We start from the raw sequence: 19,070 nt of genomic DNA, 5'->3' as shown, positions 1-19,070 counted from the left end.
GAGCATGAACAAGGGAGGGTCAGAGAGAGAGGGAGACACAGAATATGAAGCAGTCTCCAGGCTCTGAGCTGTCAGCACAGAGCCCGACGCGGGGCTAGAACTCACGGACCGCGAGATCATGACCTGAGCCGAAGTCGGCCGCTTAACCAACTGAGCCACCCAGGCGCCCCAAGACATTTTCAATAAACTAAATTTTAATAAGCTACACTACCATTTATTGATAGTGTTCTATGTACCAGATCTTATGAAGATTATGTCATTTAATTCTCAGAAAATTCTTGTGAAATAGATGTTGTTTTTAAATCCTGTTTTACTAATTAAAAAACAAAATTTACACAGAACCAGTAATTTGTCCAAAGTCACACAACTAATACATCTGAAGACCTATCTTGATATATCCAACTTCAGAATTTGTCCTTTTAATCATCATACTATTTATTATATTCCTTAAAGAACTGAGATTTTAAAAAATGACATATATATTAAGTAGAGATAAATTTGTTATTATATATATGGATTTCAAGTTATTTCTAAGTGATCCATTGAATAAGTGCAGGAATTTTAATAAGCTCCCACATCTTTCAACAAACAAAACTGCTTAATAGACTTCATTTAACTCATGCACTATCCTAGATATGGCTGTCAAGTTGCACTATTAAGCAAACCATCTCCTCATTAATATGTTTTTGCTGTATCCATAAAGGATATGCTTACAGAATTTTAACACCTCAGCTATACATTTTAAAGAAACAAACAAATAGCTTCCGTCATTTTTCTTCCTATGTCATATCCTGATGACAAACAATGGTGAACTTTGTTTCTCCTTTAGTCTCAAGCTCCTGATACCCAGAGCAAGGAAGTTGCCTGTTGGACCTTGTTTGGAGAAGTGGCTAAATGCATTTATATTGAGTTATTGCTCCTGTGTTGTTTTGTCTGTGGCTCCTGCTCTTGGGCATACTCAAGGTTTCATGGTCACATCAAAGGCATTGTGTTCTCTGTTGTGAGAACTGGTCAGTGTTGGTCAGATAATTTATCGTTTTATTGCTGGGACCCATTCTGATGATAGTCATGCTCAGTAGGCACTTGGTGTTTATGTCTGTTCCCTCAGTGCAACACATTTGCCTTAAGCCTGCGCTTCAAGAGTCAGCTGTGATGAACTTATGGGTATCTTGAGGGTGGGGGTTCTTACTGAACCTTCAAAGGGGGCACATGGCCTATCAAGCCTCCTTACTGTAGGGGTAAAGGATGTTTCTCATCAGAGGCAAATCTTGCCCACTGAGCTTACCTGATGGTCACCAGGCTATATGTGGGTTTGGTGATGTTACCATCTCCAGCCATTTGTACAGTGCTGTGCTTATCTTTCTGACAGAAAGATGTCAAGACAATAAAATAAATTTAGCAGTGGCTGCTTGTGAGACAAAAATTTAAAAACGGGTGCCTTGCTTAGTTCCTGTTTAGGAGGTGGCATGTGACTATGACAGAGAAATGTGTTATGACGAGAGTAGAATATGGTCTATGTGCGTCTGTGTTTTCCCCTCCTGACTGTGAACAAACACATCTCTGTCATCTTGCCAGACCTCAAGAGAAGACTATTTAAAGCAGGAGTACTGGGGCAGACTGGCTAGGATAGGGGAGAGGGCAACCATTGCTAGCCCAGGAGAAAGCCTACACAAACAGCTACACAAAGAGCTAGTTGGATTGTTTTGGTGCGGAAAAAAAAAAAAGGTATTTATGTTCTCTGTAATTAGGAAAAGGGTTTAAAAAGAGGTGATGAAAGATCTTGGAAGCAGAGTTTCACAGTATGGTAAATAATATTCAGCTTGATAGCTTATAATCACAAAAGGCAGGGTTAACTCAATTAAAATACTTAGCTCTTTTATATGAGTTTTTGAGCAATTTAAATTTTACAAATTCCCTTATACAAGTAAAACATTATGAATAATAGCCATTCTTTGAGAAATACTTTTTCTTCCACATGAGAAAATGGGACTTTGTTATCACTGCGGTGAAAACACAAAACTACAATGCACACTTAATGTAAGAAACTTTAGAGTTAACTTGCCAAAGATACTCAACCTCATTTTGTTCCTTAAAAAAAGAAAAAAAAAGCTTACAAGGCATTCTATTACATGCATATCCATTTCATATGCATGAATCTCTTCATTCCCACAGACTTAACAGAATGACAACTGAGGTCAAGGAAACAGAATATTCAATTCCCAGAAGACTAAGAACTTAGAGGCATATAAAAATGTCTCTAGTTATAAGATTTTTTAAAAACTGTACCCATATAAACTCTTAACTGTTATGGAAAACATGCTTAACTGTAGGCCAAAAGGTTTAGGCTAGTTCAAAATCCCTTCCTGTTAATAATTTACAGTTACAGTGGATGGGTTACTGGGCAAGTCTTTCTAGGCCAAAGGAAGAATGTTGTTTAATGACATGATGACCTGGAATGCATAAGGATTCAGAATGATCCAGCATTCTCCCCCTCACCAAAAACCTATCTTTTACATCCAGTAGAAGACTGAGGTATAACGTTTCTTTTCAAACTCAATTTTCTCAGATATCTTTTTTTTTTAAGTTTATTTATTTTTATTTAAGTAATCTCTGTCCTCAATGTGGGGCTCGAACTCACAACCCCAAGATCAAGAGTAGCATGCTCTTCCAACTGAGCTAGCCAGGTGACCCCAGATACCTTGTCTTAATACTTCACCATTTTACTTCACCTTTGCCATCACCTTGAATGAGATTATAGGATATTCTTTGGTAGACATTACTGAGGGTTAAGGTCACCAATCAAGGTAAGGTAGGTATGACCTGCTTGAAAGTTGAAAGTTAAAACTAGGAAACTGCCAAAATTATTTCCTTTTATGTTGTACAATGGAATAAAGTGGGGTTATTCTTTAATTCTTTCATATATTAAAAGGGTAAGATAGGGGTGCATGGGTGGCTTAGTCGGTTAATTGTCTGACTCTTGATTTCGACTCAGGCCATAATCTCACCGTGGTGAGATCAAGTCCCCTGTCCAGCTGTGCCCTGACAATGCAGAGCCTGCTTGAGATTCTCTCTCTCCCTCTCGTTCTGCCCCTCCCCCACTCCTCACTCACTGGCATGCACATGTCCTCTCTCTCCCTCTCTCAAAATAAACAAACATTAAAAAGAAAGAAAAAAAAAGCATAAGATGGTAGAGGCTTTTATGCTAATACTATAGACAGATTTACTCTTATCAGTAATCCAAAATGATCCCAGGAAGGTTGAAATATTCTTGGTTAGTCTGAGGCCAAAAAAGCAGTGTCAAAAGCCATAGCCCAGAGGTCAAAGGTATGGGCTGAAGAATCAGACAAGCCTGGGTTGAGTCATAGCTTAAACTACTAGTTGCAACCTTGGGCAATCAACCACTTATTTTTCAAATCCTAATATGTAAAGCAAAGATAATAATATATGTGCTCTATAGGACAGTTATGAGGCTTCACTGAGACAACAGATTTCACACACTTAGCATAGAGCTTAGCACAGAGAACAATGAAGAACATTTGCAGTGAGTATTCGAGTTTTGTCTTTGTTAGATCTGTGACTTAGGTTGGCCTGGTTCTGTCAGTTACAGCAGAGGACCCAATTCCCTGACCAACTCCATTCCTGTCTGTTCCTTTCAAAAGAGAGGGAGAAAGTACCACCTGGTACCTAGAGAGCCATTTCTCGTATGCATTTGGTCCCTCATACAAGATTGTGTATGCAAGCTAAGGGGCTTTTTTTCTTTTTAAATTCTCCCATCTGAGTTCAAAGACTTATCCTTCCAAAGAATATGAGCTATAGTCACAGTTTATGATGTCATATTTGCTGTAGCATTTTGTTTTAGTTGCTGAAATATTCACAACCTCAGTTATTGCTTAGATCTTAAAAGAATTACAAGGGGAAGTCAAACTCCATTCTTCAGTAAAACCAGAACTGGGAATAGTCCCACTGGGCAATAAAAACATGAAAAGCTAAAAATACATCTATCTTTAGATCATAAAGCTTACAAAATTAATCCAGATTCTTAATTTGACTAGGACCCTATCCTGATGCGGTTTGTTTTGTTCTGATTCTAGAGAGAGAGTGTGAGCAGGGAGGAGGCACAGAGGGAGAGAGAGAATCTTAAGCAGGCTTCAGGCTCAGCTTGGAGCCAGACTTGGGGCTCAATTCCATGACCCTTGGATAATGACCTGAGCCGAAATCAAGAGTTGGATGCTCAACTGACTGAGTCACTCAGGCACTCTGGGGTATTTTTAAAGTAAACTACTTAGCCACATTTTAATCTCTGTACATCTCTAGCAATGGATTTTTAAACTTGTACTTAAGTACACTATTATACTGTAGTATTGCCTCAAACCCAAGATGTACCTTTTTTTTTTTTTCTTTTTAACACTCTAGAAATTGGGAGGTCTTATGATCAATGGATAAAGTTCTGTTGTGGTGATTCTTTTCCTTAAAAACTGATCTTAGGGGTGCCTTGGTTGGGTAAGCATCTGACTCTTCATTTTGGCTCAGGCCATGATCTCACGGTTAGTGAGATTGAGCCCTGATCTCAGTTTTAGCACAGAGCCTGCTTAGGATTCTCTCCCTCCCTCTCTCTCTGCCTCTGTCCCACTCCTACTTTTTTGCTCTCAAAATAAGTAAACTTAAGAAAACAAAACAAAACAAACAAACAAAAAAACACCTGATCTTAAACCAACACTGTCTCTTGCAATTGATGGTCTTACTTATGGAAATTGCTTTGTGATGTGACCTAATGATGTAATGATTGGAAAAGGAACAAGTTGATTACAAAAAGAAGATAACCCAAAAGACTTAAGATTTATGATACATATCATATGTACATGTGGGTCATTAGAGCCATCATTCTAGTTAACATTTGGCCTTTTTAAATGTTTGAACAAAACGTCCTCCTCATTAGTATAGTGGTGAGTATCCCTGCCTGTCATAATGTTTGAACATTACTTTAAAAGTCCCTCAGATTTATTCAAATTATGAATTATCATGTTTGTAATAGTACAATATCCCAATGAGACCAAAAAGCCTCTCCAACTAGTTCTCAGAAACCTCTTGTCTCACTCTCATGGCACTTCCTTACTTTGAGGGTCCTTGTGAATAGCTAGAGTGACAGTCACACCTATAATTGTCAGGCTATAGAATCACATTAGCATGTGCTACCACATGTCATTCGAAACTTAACATGTACAGACAGTGCTTGGTACACAGTAGTTATTCAATAAATACCTTCTGGCTCACTGATGGGAAAAGTGTGTTTTAATTACTGTTGAACTATATTTCTAGGCCCAAAATGGAGCTACTCCTACCCAAGTGCTACATGAGCAGATGGGCCTTCAGATAACTTTTGAGTCCCTATAAATGTTCCACTTGACTAGAGATGTGGTATATCCAGATAGTCAATCCCCCAATGCCAAGCCAACTCTGGGCCTTCTCACCCTAAACAAGGTTGATTATGTAACACTGCCAATCAGATATTTTCCATTTTTCTCTTCCCTGTTCTTTATTCTTTATCCTATAAAATCTTCCTTTTGCCCCATTTTGCAGTTCTCCAAAAGGAGACTGCCTCATGAAGTGTTAAATAAAGTTTGTATCACTTAAATTGTTTTCTTTAATCTTTTCTGACATTGGGCATACATACAGCTTTTAACATTTGGGGAAAACCAAATTTCTAATAATGTCACCATTTTCCTTTTATCCTATGAAAAATCCCTTGAATTAATTTTGGGATTAACTTTTACATAATTAAAAGCCACTAATAAATCAAACTTTAAAAGTTATTTTCCTCCTGGGCCATAAAAATTATTATTATTATTTTTTCTGTTTTGTGAGCAAACATGAAAGCTACCACACTTAAAGGCAGAACACCACTTTCACAGAACATTGTATCAGAGATGGGACACAGTTGTTAAAAAGAAACATCAGGCTCAAAATGGAGTCACTTGTGCGAGACCCACATAGGCAACCAAGACTTAATATCTAACCAAACTGCAGTGACCTTTAACCAGTCAATCTGGAATTAACCAATCAGTACCAGTGAGGCCATCTGCATGACAGACCCCCACCCTTTCCCCAAAGGAAGGTGACCTTGCCTGAAACAATTCACTTTTTGTTAGAAACTTCCTTTTGCAGCCCCCTTCTGCCTATAAAAGCCTTTCATTTTGTACACCTTGGAGCTCCTTTCTATTTGCTAGATGGGATTCTGCCCATTTCATGAGTGGTTAAATAAAGCCAATTTGATCTTTAATGTACTTAGTTGAATTTTGTTTTTTAACACAGCAAAATGTGATGTCAATAGCTAATGATGTGAAACATTTATCAAGGACCAATTAACTTCAAATGACCAAAATTATAGACAACAATCACCTTTAGGAACTATGACACCCCTTAGCAACTATGTCGCAAGTTGTTTTGCAAATATTTTAATCAATTAATTGGAAAAATAACAGCCCATATGTAACAGGGAAGGAAAAAAAGGTAAGGAAAAACCAAAAACGACGAGAAAGGGAGGAAAGGAGGAAGAAAGTGGATTTATCTGAAACTATTTAATCCAAATTAAAAATAAAAATTCCTGATCTCTAAAATGGTTTACATTCCAAAAAAGGAAAAGAAATTCTTTGAATGCTGACATTACAACAGGCACAGAATCAGCTGCTAGATCTTAAAATAAGAATTACTTCTATGCCTATTGTCCACAAATCATGACTCAAAAGCAAACTTCAAATACTACTAAATCCATTTCCTTATTTGTTACTTAACTCCATCAGAGCTAATAGAAGATGCAATGATCACAGAACTTATAGACAGGAGGAACAAAGTGATCTGGTTTTGCTCATATTTTACCCACATACAGACAGAAATTAGAAAAACTATATACTTAATTTTTCAAAACTAAAATAATGTAAGAAACCTCACACTTTTCCCCTTAATAACATAACTGACATGAATAAAAACATTCTTTTTTAAAAAATTCTTTTCTTACGTTTGGCCCAATAGCTTCAGGAACTAAAATAATCTCTTCTAGGCTTTATTGAAGAAGGAGAGATATGTGTACAATTTCTATAGCATCAAAAGAAAGTTTCATTGAGGTAGGTACAGAGGATTTCTCATCAGGAAGCATGTATATGCTTATCACATATACAGATGATGTTTTAAAAACCCTCTACAAATGTTTTTGAGTTACAAGATGTATGACACATTCTGGCTTATTATCCCAGGTTCAATGTACTATTATTTGGAGCTCTTGTATTTGCACTTTTCTAAGAACCACGGTTAAGAATAAAAGGCAGAGGAAACTGATCACTTCCTGTCTCCAAATAATGTCAAACCCGCCTATGCTGAATTGATATACAAGCTCAGATAAACACTATTTTCAGGCAAGCTGTGAATTATATTAAATGACTCTGAAAGAGAAAAAGAAAAGCCACGGCTTAAATTGTTAGTGAAGGAAGGCCTTGCTTGAAATTCATGTCAACTTTCCATTCTGCAAAGCAACTCATCCACATAGAAATAGTCAAAAAAAGGACTTCATTTAATTAGTGATATTTAGACTTTTGCATAGAAAAAGGTTACAAAGTAATGCAAAAAAGACTAGGTACAATAATTTTAAAACAAATATTTAAAAGTATAATTTTGTATAATGTTTAACATTCTCATGTTTATTGCTTTCTCCACACAGCAGAGAAATGAAGTGCGTAATAATACATGCTGTGTCTTTACCTTTCAAACATAAAATCTCACGTGCTCAATTTCAATGTATTAAGAGATTTTGTCATTAAAAATAAAAAAAAAACACCGTTATGCAGCACTAGTCTAGGCATGAACAAAAAATAATTTATGTACATCCCACTGCATACATTCATCTTGATTTGGGATCAAATGCAATCATGAGCTTGACAAAGAGCATTTAAAAATCGTGGCTTTTCTCTTCCCAATGTTCTCTCCCTGTCTCATCACCTCCAGAAATGCAGCTTTTCCCAAAGGGCGACAAGAATAGGTATTACACATTATCAGGACAAAATGAAGAGGATAAATACGTAAAAACAGTCCAAATGAAACAATAAATTAACCTAAACTTTTACACACTGGAGAGTTTTCAAGTTGGCATGAATCAAATAGCTTCTGGGGGGCACATGGTAGGCAAGTGCTTCTAGGTGCACTCTACGTATGGTTTTACATAAAGAAGCACCAAATTTTGAGCCATGGAAAAAAAAAGTGCCTGGGGGCTTGCAGGCAGGGCAGGAATGGCTGTTAATCTGAGCACTGATGGAATAATTGCTTATACCAATGCATTGCTAAATGTCACCATTTGGCAGGCAAGTCTGTACAAAGAAAGAAAACTAAGATAAAACTAGGTCTTTCAACTTGAAAATTATTTTCAGCAATCCTTTTGGCCAACAAAAACCTCTTGGTTTCAACAGAGTACTCTTCGCTGGCATTTTATTAAAACGTCTGCAGCCTAATACAAGACTTCTGTCCCTTTCCTGTCTTAACCTAACCTCTATGATCTTCTTTACTTGTGCAATGTTAATCTGTTCACAAGAAAACTTTACTAGCTCAGGCACTTATGAAACACAAATATTTTTTTTCCATCTAGTTTCAAGAGAATCCAGTCAGGGCTTTTTTTTTTCTTCCCCAGTTCAGACATACTGATGCACTCCTGGATGGTACAGTCCATATATTTCCCAGGAAACTTCTAAATGAAAACAAGTGTGAAGTTTTCAAAAGTTGCTGATGTCAGTTACCAAGCTGCCTTAAACAAAACAAGAGAGAAAAGATAATACCACATTTCCACTTGTGAGGTTTGTGTCTCAAATAGCTTTATTGTTCCTTTGTGGATCTGTAGACATCTGTATGGCTACTTTCAGGGTGCAGAGGTTTAAGCTGACTCTGAAATGAAGGACATTCAGTTACTATTGCAAAAAGTTCAATGCAAACTTAAAAAGCTCCCACTTCTGTCCCCCAGGGTCGGTAAGGTTTACTGTTTGTTCCGCCGCTTGTCTGCTGAGGGCTGGAGGTGGCTGACACCGTTAGGGGCGGGCTGATGGCGGTGGCGGCTGCCACTGCTGCAGCTGCGTTCGGGGGGAGCATGGGGAAGGCCCCCGCGAAGGACAGAGGGAAGCTGTGCGCCGCTGCGGTGGCTGCTGCAGCGGCCGCGTGGACAGTGGCCGAGAGGGACAAGAGAGAGGTGGACAGAGGTGGCACGCAGGGGGCAACGCTGCCCGTTGACGGCATCCGAAGGGCAGAATCGGCATGGGCAAATGTGGCCGTGAGCAGGGCGGAGCCGTGGGCAGGAGGCACTTCTGAAGCCGTGGAGAGGCGACAAGGCGTTGACTCGGAGGCGTGGAGTCCGTTGGGTTGGAGCAGGGCAGCGGGGAGATGGTGGAAGGCCGCCGCCCAGTGGTGCGGGTGCAGGGGGTGATGGTGGTGGGCCAGTGAGGACGTCATGGCCGCAGCCTCCCGCTGCGAGGCGCACGTGCTGAGATGAGAGACCAGTCGTACCCGCAGGGGATCCGAGGAGTCCAGGCCCTCCACGGAGCTCAGATACCTGGCCACCTCCGTTAAGCACTCCCGGAATCCAATGCTCATGAAGTCCATGGCAAGAGCATGTGCGTCAAAGTAGCCTAGAAGGGGGTTTGAGTGAAGTGGGGGCCAGGGCAGAGAGTGAGAGAAAATGGCACAATTACTGTGAGTAAACACCAACTGTGCTCCTCTGGGCGCTGCAGAAGATTCAAGGGGGATGACGACCCTTTCTGAAAATGTTGCCAGTTATTTATGGTTGTAACTTCTGCAGAAGAAATTACACTTTGCAATTCACATGTGTGACAAGGCTGGCAACGCTATATACTACAGTTGTTCTTGCAACCAAATACTACGGTGGGGAAAAAAAATTAAGAACATCCGTGTTTCAAACACTTCCATAAAAAACCAGGAGGGGATGTCTCTCCTTTTGTACGGTGGGATAGTGAAATTCCCTCGTAAACTTTTGCACGGAAGTACCGAGTTTCAGTCTCTTTGTCTCTGTCACATGAGGTGGAGATTAAAGGGTTTATCTGAAACATCCTCACTCTTGGCATTTGTCACAGAGATATGAAATGTATCTTAGCAGCTTGAAGACCTTCTTTAAAAATATGCTAGAATCTCTTAATAAACTCAACAATGCTTTTTGACTCAGTGTTTTTTTTTTCAAAGTGAAAACATCTTGTCGTTAGTTTGTAACAAAAAGATTTGATGAAAACAAAATGACTTTTTAAAAATCTTGGTTACTAATTTGAAGATCTTACTTTTCTATCATGCAATATCAGGCTGCTTTACTGATATGAGATTACTATACCTCTTTGCTTTTCTTAAATTTAAATATATATTTCCTTCAGTGGTTAGCTTACATTTTCCTGGCATCTACCCAGGAAAAAGATGTGCATTAATTTTTCAGTGTGTATGCATGCACAGCCCACATCGAAGGTCACTACCGTAAAAATGGCTGGAGCTGGGTCACATTTAGAAGAATCCCTTTTTATCCACTGATAATACACTGGACAGAAAATAATAAAGTATTTTTATTAATAGTGCCAATTTAGGATAGAATAATAATCAGACAATTGGGGAAATGTCACCACTTTGAATGGGTGACCTCTAATATGTACAATGCATCTTTTTTCAGATTCTTTCTCATTTGTAACTTTTTTTTTTTTTTAGCTATTTTCAAATTAAAAATTTACTCAGTTTTGGGATATGGGTATATCTAAATGAGAAATACCACAAAGTTATTTTTGTCAAAGGCATTTATATTATCTTTTTCATGTTTCTGTAGATCAAAGTATTACCTGTTTCATTTATCATCCACTAAAAATTAAACCATCTTATTCTGTAATCAAAGCATTTGGAAAATAGTATTCACAATATTCACAGTCCTAAATAAAGTTAGAATATCAACAGAAATTTGGAAGTCCCAAAAACACATCTGAGGCAAAAAATACACCATGAAAACAGTAAAAATAACAGCACAAAGCAGATATAAGAGAATATCATGAAATGTGGGAGATCAGCAACAAAAATAGTTAGCATCCCAGAACTTCAGCTTAGTTAGCAACAAAGTCCCTGGGATTAAGAGGGAAAGCTCTTCCTGAAGACGACACCTCCGTGGACAGATTTCACATGAGGACCCTCAAGGTTCATTGCAGGGCATTGCAGGCTTCTAATTTTCATGAGGTTATAAGGAGGAAGGAAATCAACAGAAGTCAGAGTCCAGAAATGCAGAGGGATCTAGAAATTTAGGTTCCTCTCTAAATTCTCTCTAGAAGCTACCTCAATACCAAGATAGACTATAAAGAATGGAACAACATAATTGGAGCCCCAGGAGCTTCCAAGAATTTTCATGAGCGGGTACAAGGTGATCGAAAGTTGTGGTTTGCCAGCTGTATGTTGTTATACGTGGCTGAGTTCTCTGTTGCATATTAAGGAGTATCAATTGTGTAATTCCTATTATGTTGCTGAATGCAGAGGGAAATGGCGACCAACAGCTGTCTCCTGGGAATAGATATTGGGCCAATAATAAAAGCACACGGGGCCATTCCACACCACTTCTTTCATGCCATCACTGTTATGCGGCTTTAAGTGAATAAACTCACAACAACCTTGTGAGGTAGACACTATGGCTGTCATTTTGCAGATGAGAAAACGGGCTTAGCGAGGGTGAGTAGTTTACCTAGGGTCACAGAGCTAATATATGGCAGATCAAGGATTTGAAACCAGGCAACCCAACTGCAGAGTCTATGCCCTTCACCACTGGGAGGCCCCTACAGCAGTTGTGAGTCTTTGATGATGTGAGATCACATTGCCCGCCCCTCCTGTTTAAGGCCCACATTTTCTCCTATGGGATGACCTCTCTAATGACTTGGCAGTCAGGCGACTTGTGTGGAGCTTGCTTGGAAATGTCTGTTCATAAACTATTCTGGGATGAATTTTAGGACTGTTCAGGTAGCCAAGAATAGCAACCAAGAATGGAACTTAGTTTTTATAATAAGGCATAAGAATAATATTACTCTTTAGAAGTATAGCTCATGCCAAATATTTGAAACCCTGATAAGAATTCTTGGCCTTATGGTGAACAACACCAAGGGAGGCAGAGCAATCAAAAAGCTGTTCCTACACCATCACTAACTCAACCAGTCTTCTACATCTGAGGTAGCAGGTGCAGACACAAAATCATGGGGCTGGAGGTGCTTTAGAGATCAGAGTGCTAGTGTAGGCCTCACAGTACTGCAGAGCACTTCTGCCTTGGGTTAAAGGTCAAGCAGCAGCCAAGTTGGGCTGGATCACTGGCTTCTACGATTTCATCCAGTTCTCCTCTATTATGTAAGAACTTTTACATCCTATTCTGAGGGTTACATTTTAATGATTAGAAATCACAATTGTATACCCATTCAGGATGGTTTCTAGAGAAGGTGGGCTTCTCTTTAAAGTGTTTACTTCCCACCTAAAAGATTGTGAAGGCCAGTGCTGATGTTTTGTTTTTTAAGTTTACTTATTTTAAGAGAGAGAGAGAGAGAGAGAGAGAACGAACGAACAAACAGGGGAGGGGCAGAAAGAGAGGGAGAGAGAGAATCCCAGGCAGCTTCCACACCATCAGTGAGGAGCCCAATGTGGGGCTTGAACCCATGTACTGTGAGATCAGGACCCAAGCCAAAACCAAGAGTTGGACACTTAACCAACTGAGTCATCCAGGCACCCCCAGGGCTGATGTTCTAAAGGGCTTCAGGGGCACCTGGGTGGCTCAGTTGGTTGAGCATCTGACTTCGGCTCAGGTCATGATCTCACAGCTTGTGAGTTCGAGCCCCGCATCAGGCTCTGTGCTGACAGCTCAGAGCCTGGAGCCTGCTTCTGCTCCTGTGTCTCCCTCTCTCTCTGCCCGTAACCTACTCACATTCTGTCTCTCTCTCAAAAATAAATAAATATTTAAAAAAATTAAAAAATAAATAAATAAAGGGCTTCAGCAGTATGGCTATACTGGAGTTAAGTACTGAAGTACTTCTATCCAATTGGTAAATAGCTACTTCCCTCCAATGCTTTGCCTCTGCTCTGATCTAGGGCAAACTGTGATACTATGTGATAAAAAGCTAATGCTGAGCAGAGAAGCCTCCAGGATGGAGGGAAGCACTTAGCCCCTGGTGATACCCTCTCCCAACCCAGTTGTCAAATGTACTGAGTAACAAAAACACTCTTGGTTAAGGTGAATAGCAAAGGCTTGCTTGAAGGCTAAAAACAATACAAAAGGGCAAAATCAAGTCTCAGTAACATGTGAGAAGAAGGATAATAAAATGTGAATAAATTATTACAGCTTTCAGGATCTCGTCTATTTTCAATATAACATGAGGGTCCATCCCTGACCTCTGGATGATTCTAGTACAGAAGATATCTCTCCAGGGCACTGGGCCAGGGGCACCTATTCCTGTTTGCTCTCTGCAGGAATGACTGCTCCATTAGTAGTTTCCAGTCCAGAGAATTACTACCTACACTTCAAATGTTCTGTCTGGTCCAAACCCAAGACCAACCAAAATCTGAAAACAATGAAAATAATTCTTAAGTCAATTCCTTTGAAATAGTTGTACTGTATTGAGTCCCAGTCTTGATCTAATGGAGTCTGGGGGAAGGGAAAGAAGAAGAGAAAAAGATTGCCTTTAACCTCCTGTTTATGTTTGGATGTTTGTGTGTTTGTTTTGTCTTTCTGTACAGATTCCAGCATGTGCTTCTGAGGTCCCAAACAAATCTCTGACCAGGCTGCTGTGAATGAAGCTTTACTCCCACAGTATTATGAAAGCAAACACAAGCCCAGGGTCAAGTGCTTCTTTTGTTCCAGAAGTTCTTTCCCACGAGTTCAATCCTGCCATTAGCATTGATTTCTACAGCTTTAATCTGGGACCTCCTATCTCAGCTTGTTAAAGAACTGTTCAACTATGACTTTCCTATAATCTTAGGGGAGGGGAATGAAAAGAGAAAGACGGAAAGGGGGTAAAAATGAAGTCACCTACTTACCTTTACCCCCAGTTGCCTGAAGCATCTTTAAATGATCTACTGTCATTTGCAGTATTTCGGCTTTCTCTAACTTTGCAGATCCCTGCATAAACAAATCATGAAGTCTTATAAGTCCTATGGAAACTGACTTGGAACATTTTACACTGGATTTTCAATTTTTCTTCTCACTAGAAAAGTCTAAATTTAATTTTTTTTCATAGAAAAATCTGAATTCTTTGCAAGCTTTACATGCAAACAATAATTATCATGTCATACCTAATGACAGATATTTGCCAATTTATCATTTAAAGACTAAAAGGCATAACAAATAATTTTTTAATCATATGATTAAACTATACTCCAAAGATCACTCCACTAAAACTATTACACTGCAAAAATGTCAAATCCTGTATCCAATCTCTACCCTATATTGGGGGACATTCAACAGTCTAGATCAGCTGAAATCCAACTCTGAAGGTTAAGGAAATAGGATCTTAGAAAATTAGATTTTTCAAAAATAAAAAGTCCTAGTAAGCCTTTAAGATACACCCCTGGTAAGGAGAACCAAAATCAAAAAAGGGAAGACTTAAGGTTTTTTGGTTTTTTTTTTTTCCAAAAATTACCAGCAGGTGTCACTGTGAATTCCAAGTTCATAAACAAGAAAGCATAATTTACTCCTACCTAGTAAGCATCAGAAATGCTTAAAGATTATTTGAACCCTTTAGAACAGTTCTTAATAAAATGCCTTGGGAATATATTTATACGTTCTACTTTTCAAAATAAGGCAACCTCTAGAAACCAACCAAAATACAAATGTGCCACCTTGAACTGCCTCAGAGGACTCTGGGTAGCTTCTAATTTCCTGGAAAAACTAAATAATTAAATCAATGTGTCTTTCTCAAAAGGAAACTGAAGTTTTCTTCAAGTTCCTATGCTCTACTTTTTTGTGAAAATTATCAGCACCCTGTACATGGTGAGAGTGCCAGAGTCATTGAAACCGCTAGAAAGAACACTCTTCTAATCACACCGTAACAGGGCCAGCTCGCCAGGGTTGGTAGCCAAGCCTGGCAAATGGGAAAGCCTGTGTTTATGGTAACTAACTGCCAAACAACTGAGGTTAGCTTTTAAGGTTTAAGTCGACATTTAAGAAAAAAAAAATCTAACAAACTGATGGGAAAAATACTCACCAAATAACTACAGACATTTCGGTACCCAAAGTGAAAACAGTGATTACTGATGTTTTCATTTTCAGCCTATTGTCATTGAAAATGTTACTAATCAAAACTACAATTTCCACGTTACATTTAGCTTACCAAAGTCGGTTTCAGCATATAGGTATCTTTTTTTTCTCTCACAAATGTATAATCAAGAGCCTGTTACATCTTGCACTTTTGTCAATATTCACTTTTTCCATCAAGATGTACAGGAGTTTCAGTGAAAGTAATAACAAAATTGCAGTTTCTGGATAATTGCCAAGGGCTTTTGTAGGGCTTGCTGTATAATGTTTGCAGTTCATGAAGTAAACAACAAAATGACATAAACAAACAACTGCTGTCTTATATGCTATTTGAATTAAATTGAAAGTATTTTCAACAGTGTATGATGCCATATTCTTTGAAAGATGCTCTTAGAAATCTGTGCCATTAGCCATTGTGGCAAGAGATATAAAACTTTTCCAAGAAAAGAAAGGAAGATTTAAACATTTGGCTTCCTCCTTTTCTAAGTATGCCAAAAAAAAAAAAAAAAAATTTTTTTTTTTTTTTTAGTAAAGGAATACTTGAATTCTGAAAGAGGGAATTGTTGGCTAGTTTTATTTTTATCAAACTTCCAAAGAGATGCCCCAAATAGAACACCACTCTATTAATCTAGGGATTAAAAATGAAACCAAGTGATTTGGTAAATAAATTTTATTAGTATTACCATTCAGGAACTAGAGCTAGAAATGTTACTTCCTGGACTTTTGTTATTTTTAAAATAAAAAGCGCTTCTTTTTTTTTAGCAGTTTACAAAAAAGTGAAATTTTGTGATATATGCGTGTGTGTGTGTGTGTGTGTGTGTGTGTGTGTGTGTGTGTGTATTTAAAGAGTACGACATACAGCTGGGTTTTGAACAAAACCACTACTGGTCTTCATAGAAAGAACAGAGAAAGCATGAACACTGTTACCCTTAAGGGAAAATAAGCTGAAGAATGGAAATGTTTTTCAACTTCATGATGGATTATGTTTTTAATAGTTTTGCCACAACAAAGCATTTTATTGAAATAGCTGCTCTGTGCCAGATCAGGGCACATACACCATTATTTTAATGAGCTTTAACAAGAACCCACATTCCCAGATGAGAGAATCAGATTTTCTGAGTCTTTTGGTGGGGTGGTCAGGGGTGAGGGTTGCTTACTTGTTTCTCAAAAGCAGTTGGCACCAGTCGTCTCAACTCTGATAAACTGTTATTTATCCGATCTCGACGCCTTTTCTCTATTATCTATCCCAAAGAAAGCAAAACAACAACAAAAATTTATGAATACACAAATGATAAAATTACTCTTAATGGAAGAACACCACTGTTATACATTAGTCTGAATCACATGAACTAAAAAGAAAAAAAAATCACATACCCCTCTCCTTTTCTTTCTTGCCATAATCTGAGATGTTGTTGTTGGGGAATTCGATCTAATCACAGAGCTAGTACTTTGCCTGTGAAACAGGAACAGTACATCAGGTGCTGCATTAACATAACAATGGTTTCTTCTGGGTACTTCATAGCACCCATTAAATATTGAGTGACTGCACAGCTCAGGTCTATATTATTTTATTCTTAATTCTTACTTTTCTCTTCACATACTTTGTTTTCAGCACTTATATCTCTTTCCATGCCTTTTTTTTTTAAACAAGTAATCCAGACACCAAATCCATTGGCAAAAACATCCCTCAACTTTTAAGTCTTGCAGTGAAAAAATTACAGGCAGACAGAATGAGAAGTTAGAAATTAGTACTTCCTGGTGCCATTCAAAAATGTTTCTTGAAAATCAGCTAATCTCTAACAGCATCCTTCCTGCACCCTCCTCGTCAGACCCACTAAACAAAGCAAAGCAATTTTAAAATAAAAGTCATGTTTAGCACCACTATCAAACAGATATAAGGTCATCACCTGTCAAACTGTTGTCCCTAGATGCAATCTTCAAAATAAACAGAAGTCATCTTACTATCTCAAACTTCAATTAGACATATCTCACAACAGAAAAAAAAATGTAATGTTTTGTATACTAATCTTCCAAAAGAATGCTCCAAATTAAATACAGCACTGACAGGGAAATTAAAATTACATCAACTACTAGGTAAATGTTTTAGTTTGAAAACGAAACTGTAGGTGAGTATCCCCCCGTCTTCAAGCTAAGCTTAAATCTCTATAGGGGCTGCAATCAATCTTGAGTTTACTAATGAAAAGGTATTTTATACTGAAAGTTCAATCAATTATCACTTATAACTTTTATGATGCTTTCTAGTTTGTGCATGTTTCTCTTCATAATTCGTGGATACTATGCTTTATGTTCTCGAATTCTCCAGGTTCCTGTTATTTGCTCTTTCATTTTAGAAATGTTGCACACACCAGGTTCTTATTACCTCACCTTCTCACTTCTGGATCTTATTTCTGAATTAACTGTCTCCCTCAGTCCCACCCCATCTCAACTGGTTTCATCTTTCACAAGGCTTCTTCTGTTTTTCAGATCTCATTTTTTTAAGACGACACACGCTTTAAAAATAATTAAAAGATACTTTGCAAACGCTTCCTGTAAATATCTTTGCTGTTTCTGATTTCACGCTTTGGCTTGTGCTTACGAGAATAACGATGTGGAAAGAAAACCAGTATTCCAAAGGTAGGAAGAATTTTGCTCTTTGAGTGACAGCTGCAGATAAATAATTAAGGAGCTTGTGGGGATGCCAATTAGAAGCAATTATCATTTGACCCGCCTTGGCACTAAAATGCCTCGGTAATCTCCCTCTGTCACTGGAAAGTGGAGGTCTGGCTTCTGTGATCACGACTCCGATCTTTTCCAGACTTAACAGCAAGCAGTCGAAGAGATGATCTACGCCCCAAACGATCCGTCACTCACTCTCCCGTAAACCCACTCACACACGGCCAACGGAAAGCTTAACCTCCTTAGCCTTAACATCGCAAACTACTTTAATGTCTCCAAAAGGCAAGTCATCATTTTAGGCTCTTGAAAAATTAAAAAAAAAAAATTCAATCTGTTTTGCTTTTCACCTGGCCCATCCTTAAAGTGCTCCCACAGTTTCAGAGGCGGGGGCGTCGCCCTTCGCCAGCCGGTCCGCTTGCCTAACGCTGACAGCCTGGGACCCTCCCTCGCCAACTCCTGCGCAGTCTTTCAGTCGCTTCCCCTTTCCTCTCCGCCCCACCCCTGGTGTGAAAGCCGACATCCCCCGCCCCACCCCAACGCACGCTCCGTGAGCGCCCACCGCTCAAAATTTCCCGGGCAAAACTTTCCCCGCTATGTTAGGACGCCGCGGAGAGGAGCCTTGGGATTTCCAGGGAGCCGCTCGCGCACAAAGCTCCCCGACGCCTCGGGCTCCGGGCAGTTCCCGTCGAGCCCGCGCTCACCCCGAGTAATTGTTCTCGCTCCCCACGTCGATGGTCTCGTCCATGTCGCTCTCGGAGGTCGTCTCCTCGCAAGGGCGCTTCATCGCGGCGAAGACGGCGCTGGGCACAGCCCAGCCCGAGCCACCGACGCCGAGCGGGGCGCAGCGCCCTCCTTGCCTGCCTCCTCCCTTCCTCCCTCCCTCTCTGGGCCCGGGCAGGCGCGGCTCCCGCGGCGGCGCGGTCGGCTCCTCGCGGCTCTTTCCCACGCCGCAGCCGAGCTCGGCCGCAAGAACCGGCGCCGGCCACGCCCCTCCACGCGGGCGGGGCCACCTCGCCCGCCTCCGGCGCGCAGGCCCCGGCCGCCCCGCCGCGTTCCGCCTCCTCGGGGTCGGCGTGGCCCGCGATTGGTTGGGGCGGAGGGGCGGGGCCGCGCTCGC

The 19,070-nt window shown here is 39.8% G+C and overlaps 1 protein-coding gene across 2 annotated transcripts; it reads right to left on the bottom strand.

Annotated features, from left to right (window-relative positions):
* Positions 1–7,008: 7,008 nt before the first annotated feature.
* Positions 7,009–18,901, bottom strand: HEY2 (hes related family bHLH transcription factor with YRPW motif 2). 2 transcript variants are annotated; one of them, XM_040474554.1, is made up of 5 exons: positions 18,655–18,901; positions 16,652–16,730; positions 16,435–16,518; positions 14,062–14,143; positions 7,009–9,653 (listed from the first exon to the last, which is right to left on the bottom strand). In XM_040474554.1, exons 1-5 carry the CDS (start codon positions 18,735–18,737, stop codon positions 8,968–8,970), a joined length of 1,014 nt encoding a protein of 337 aa, XP_040330488.1. In that variant the 5' UTR covers positions 18,738–18,901; the 3' UTR covers positions 7,009–8,967. The 2 variants fall into 2 exon arrangements, with proteins under 2 accessions (XP_040330488.1, XP_040330489.1); XM_040474555.1 differs by lacking the exon at positions 18,655–18,901 and adding an exon at positions 18,301–18,434.
* Between the last annotated feature and the right edge of the window lie 169 nt (positions 18,902–19,070).

This window comes from Herpailurus yagouaroundi, unplaced genomic scaffold (genome assembly GCF_014898765.1).
Source record: "Herpailurus yagouaroundi ecotype Mexico unplaced genomic scaffold, PumYag 139, whole genome shotgun sequence".
Taxonomy (NCBI): Eukaryota; Metazoa; Chordata; class Mammalia; order Carnivora; family Felidae; genus Herpailurus; species Herpailurus yagouaroundi.
Note: the sequence above shows the minus strand (reverse complement) of the source record. Positions and strands in the feature narration are given on the sequence as shown.

Bases quoted from the DNA above. Each gene is read 5' to 3' on its own strand.
- HEY2 (XM_040474554.1), bottom strand. From the start codon at position 18,737: ATGAAGCGCCCTTGCGAGGAGACGACCTCCGAGAGCGACATGGACGAG. The intron at 16,519-16,651 runs GTATGTGATTTT...TCTTTGGGATAG, and splicing joins CAAGAAAGAAAAGGAGAGGG to ATAATAGAGAAAAGGCGTCG. The intron at 9,654-14,061 runs GTAAGTAGGTGA...ACCCCCTTCTAG, and splicing joins TCAGGCAACTGGGGGTAAAG to GCTACTTTGACGCACATGCT.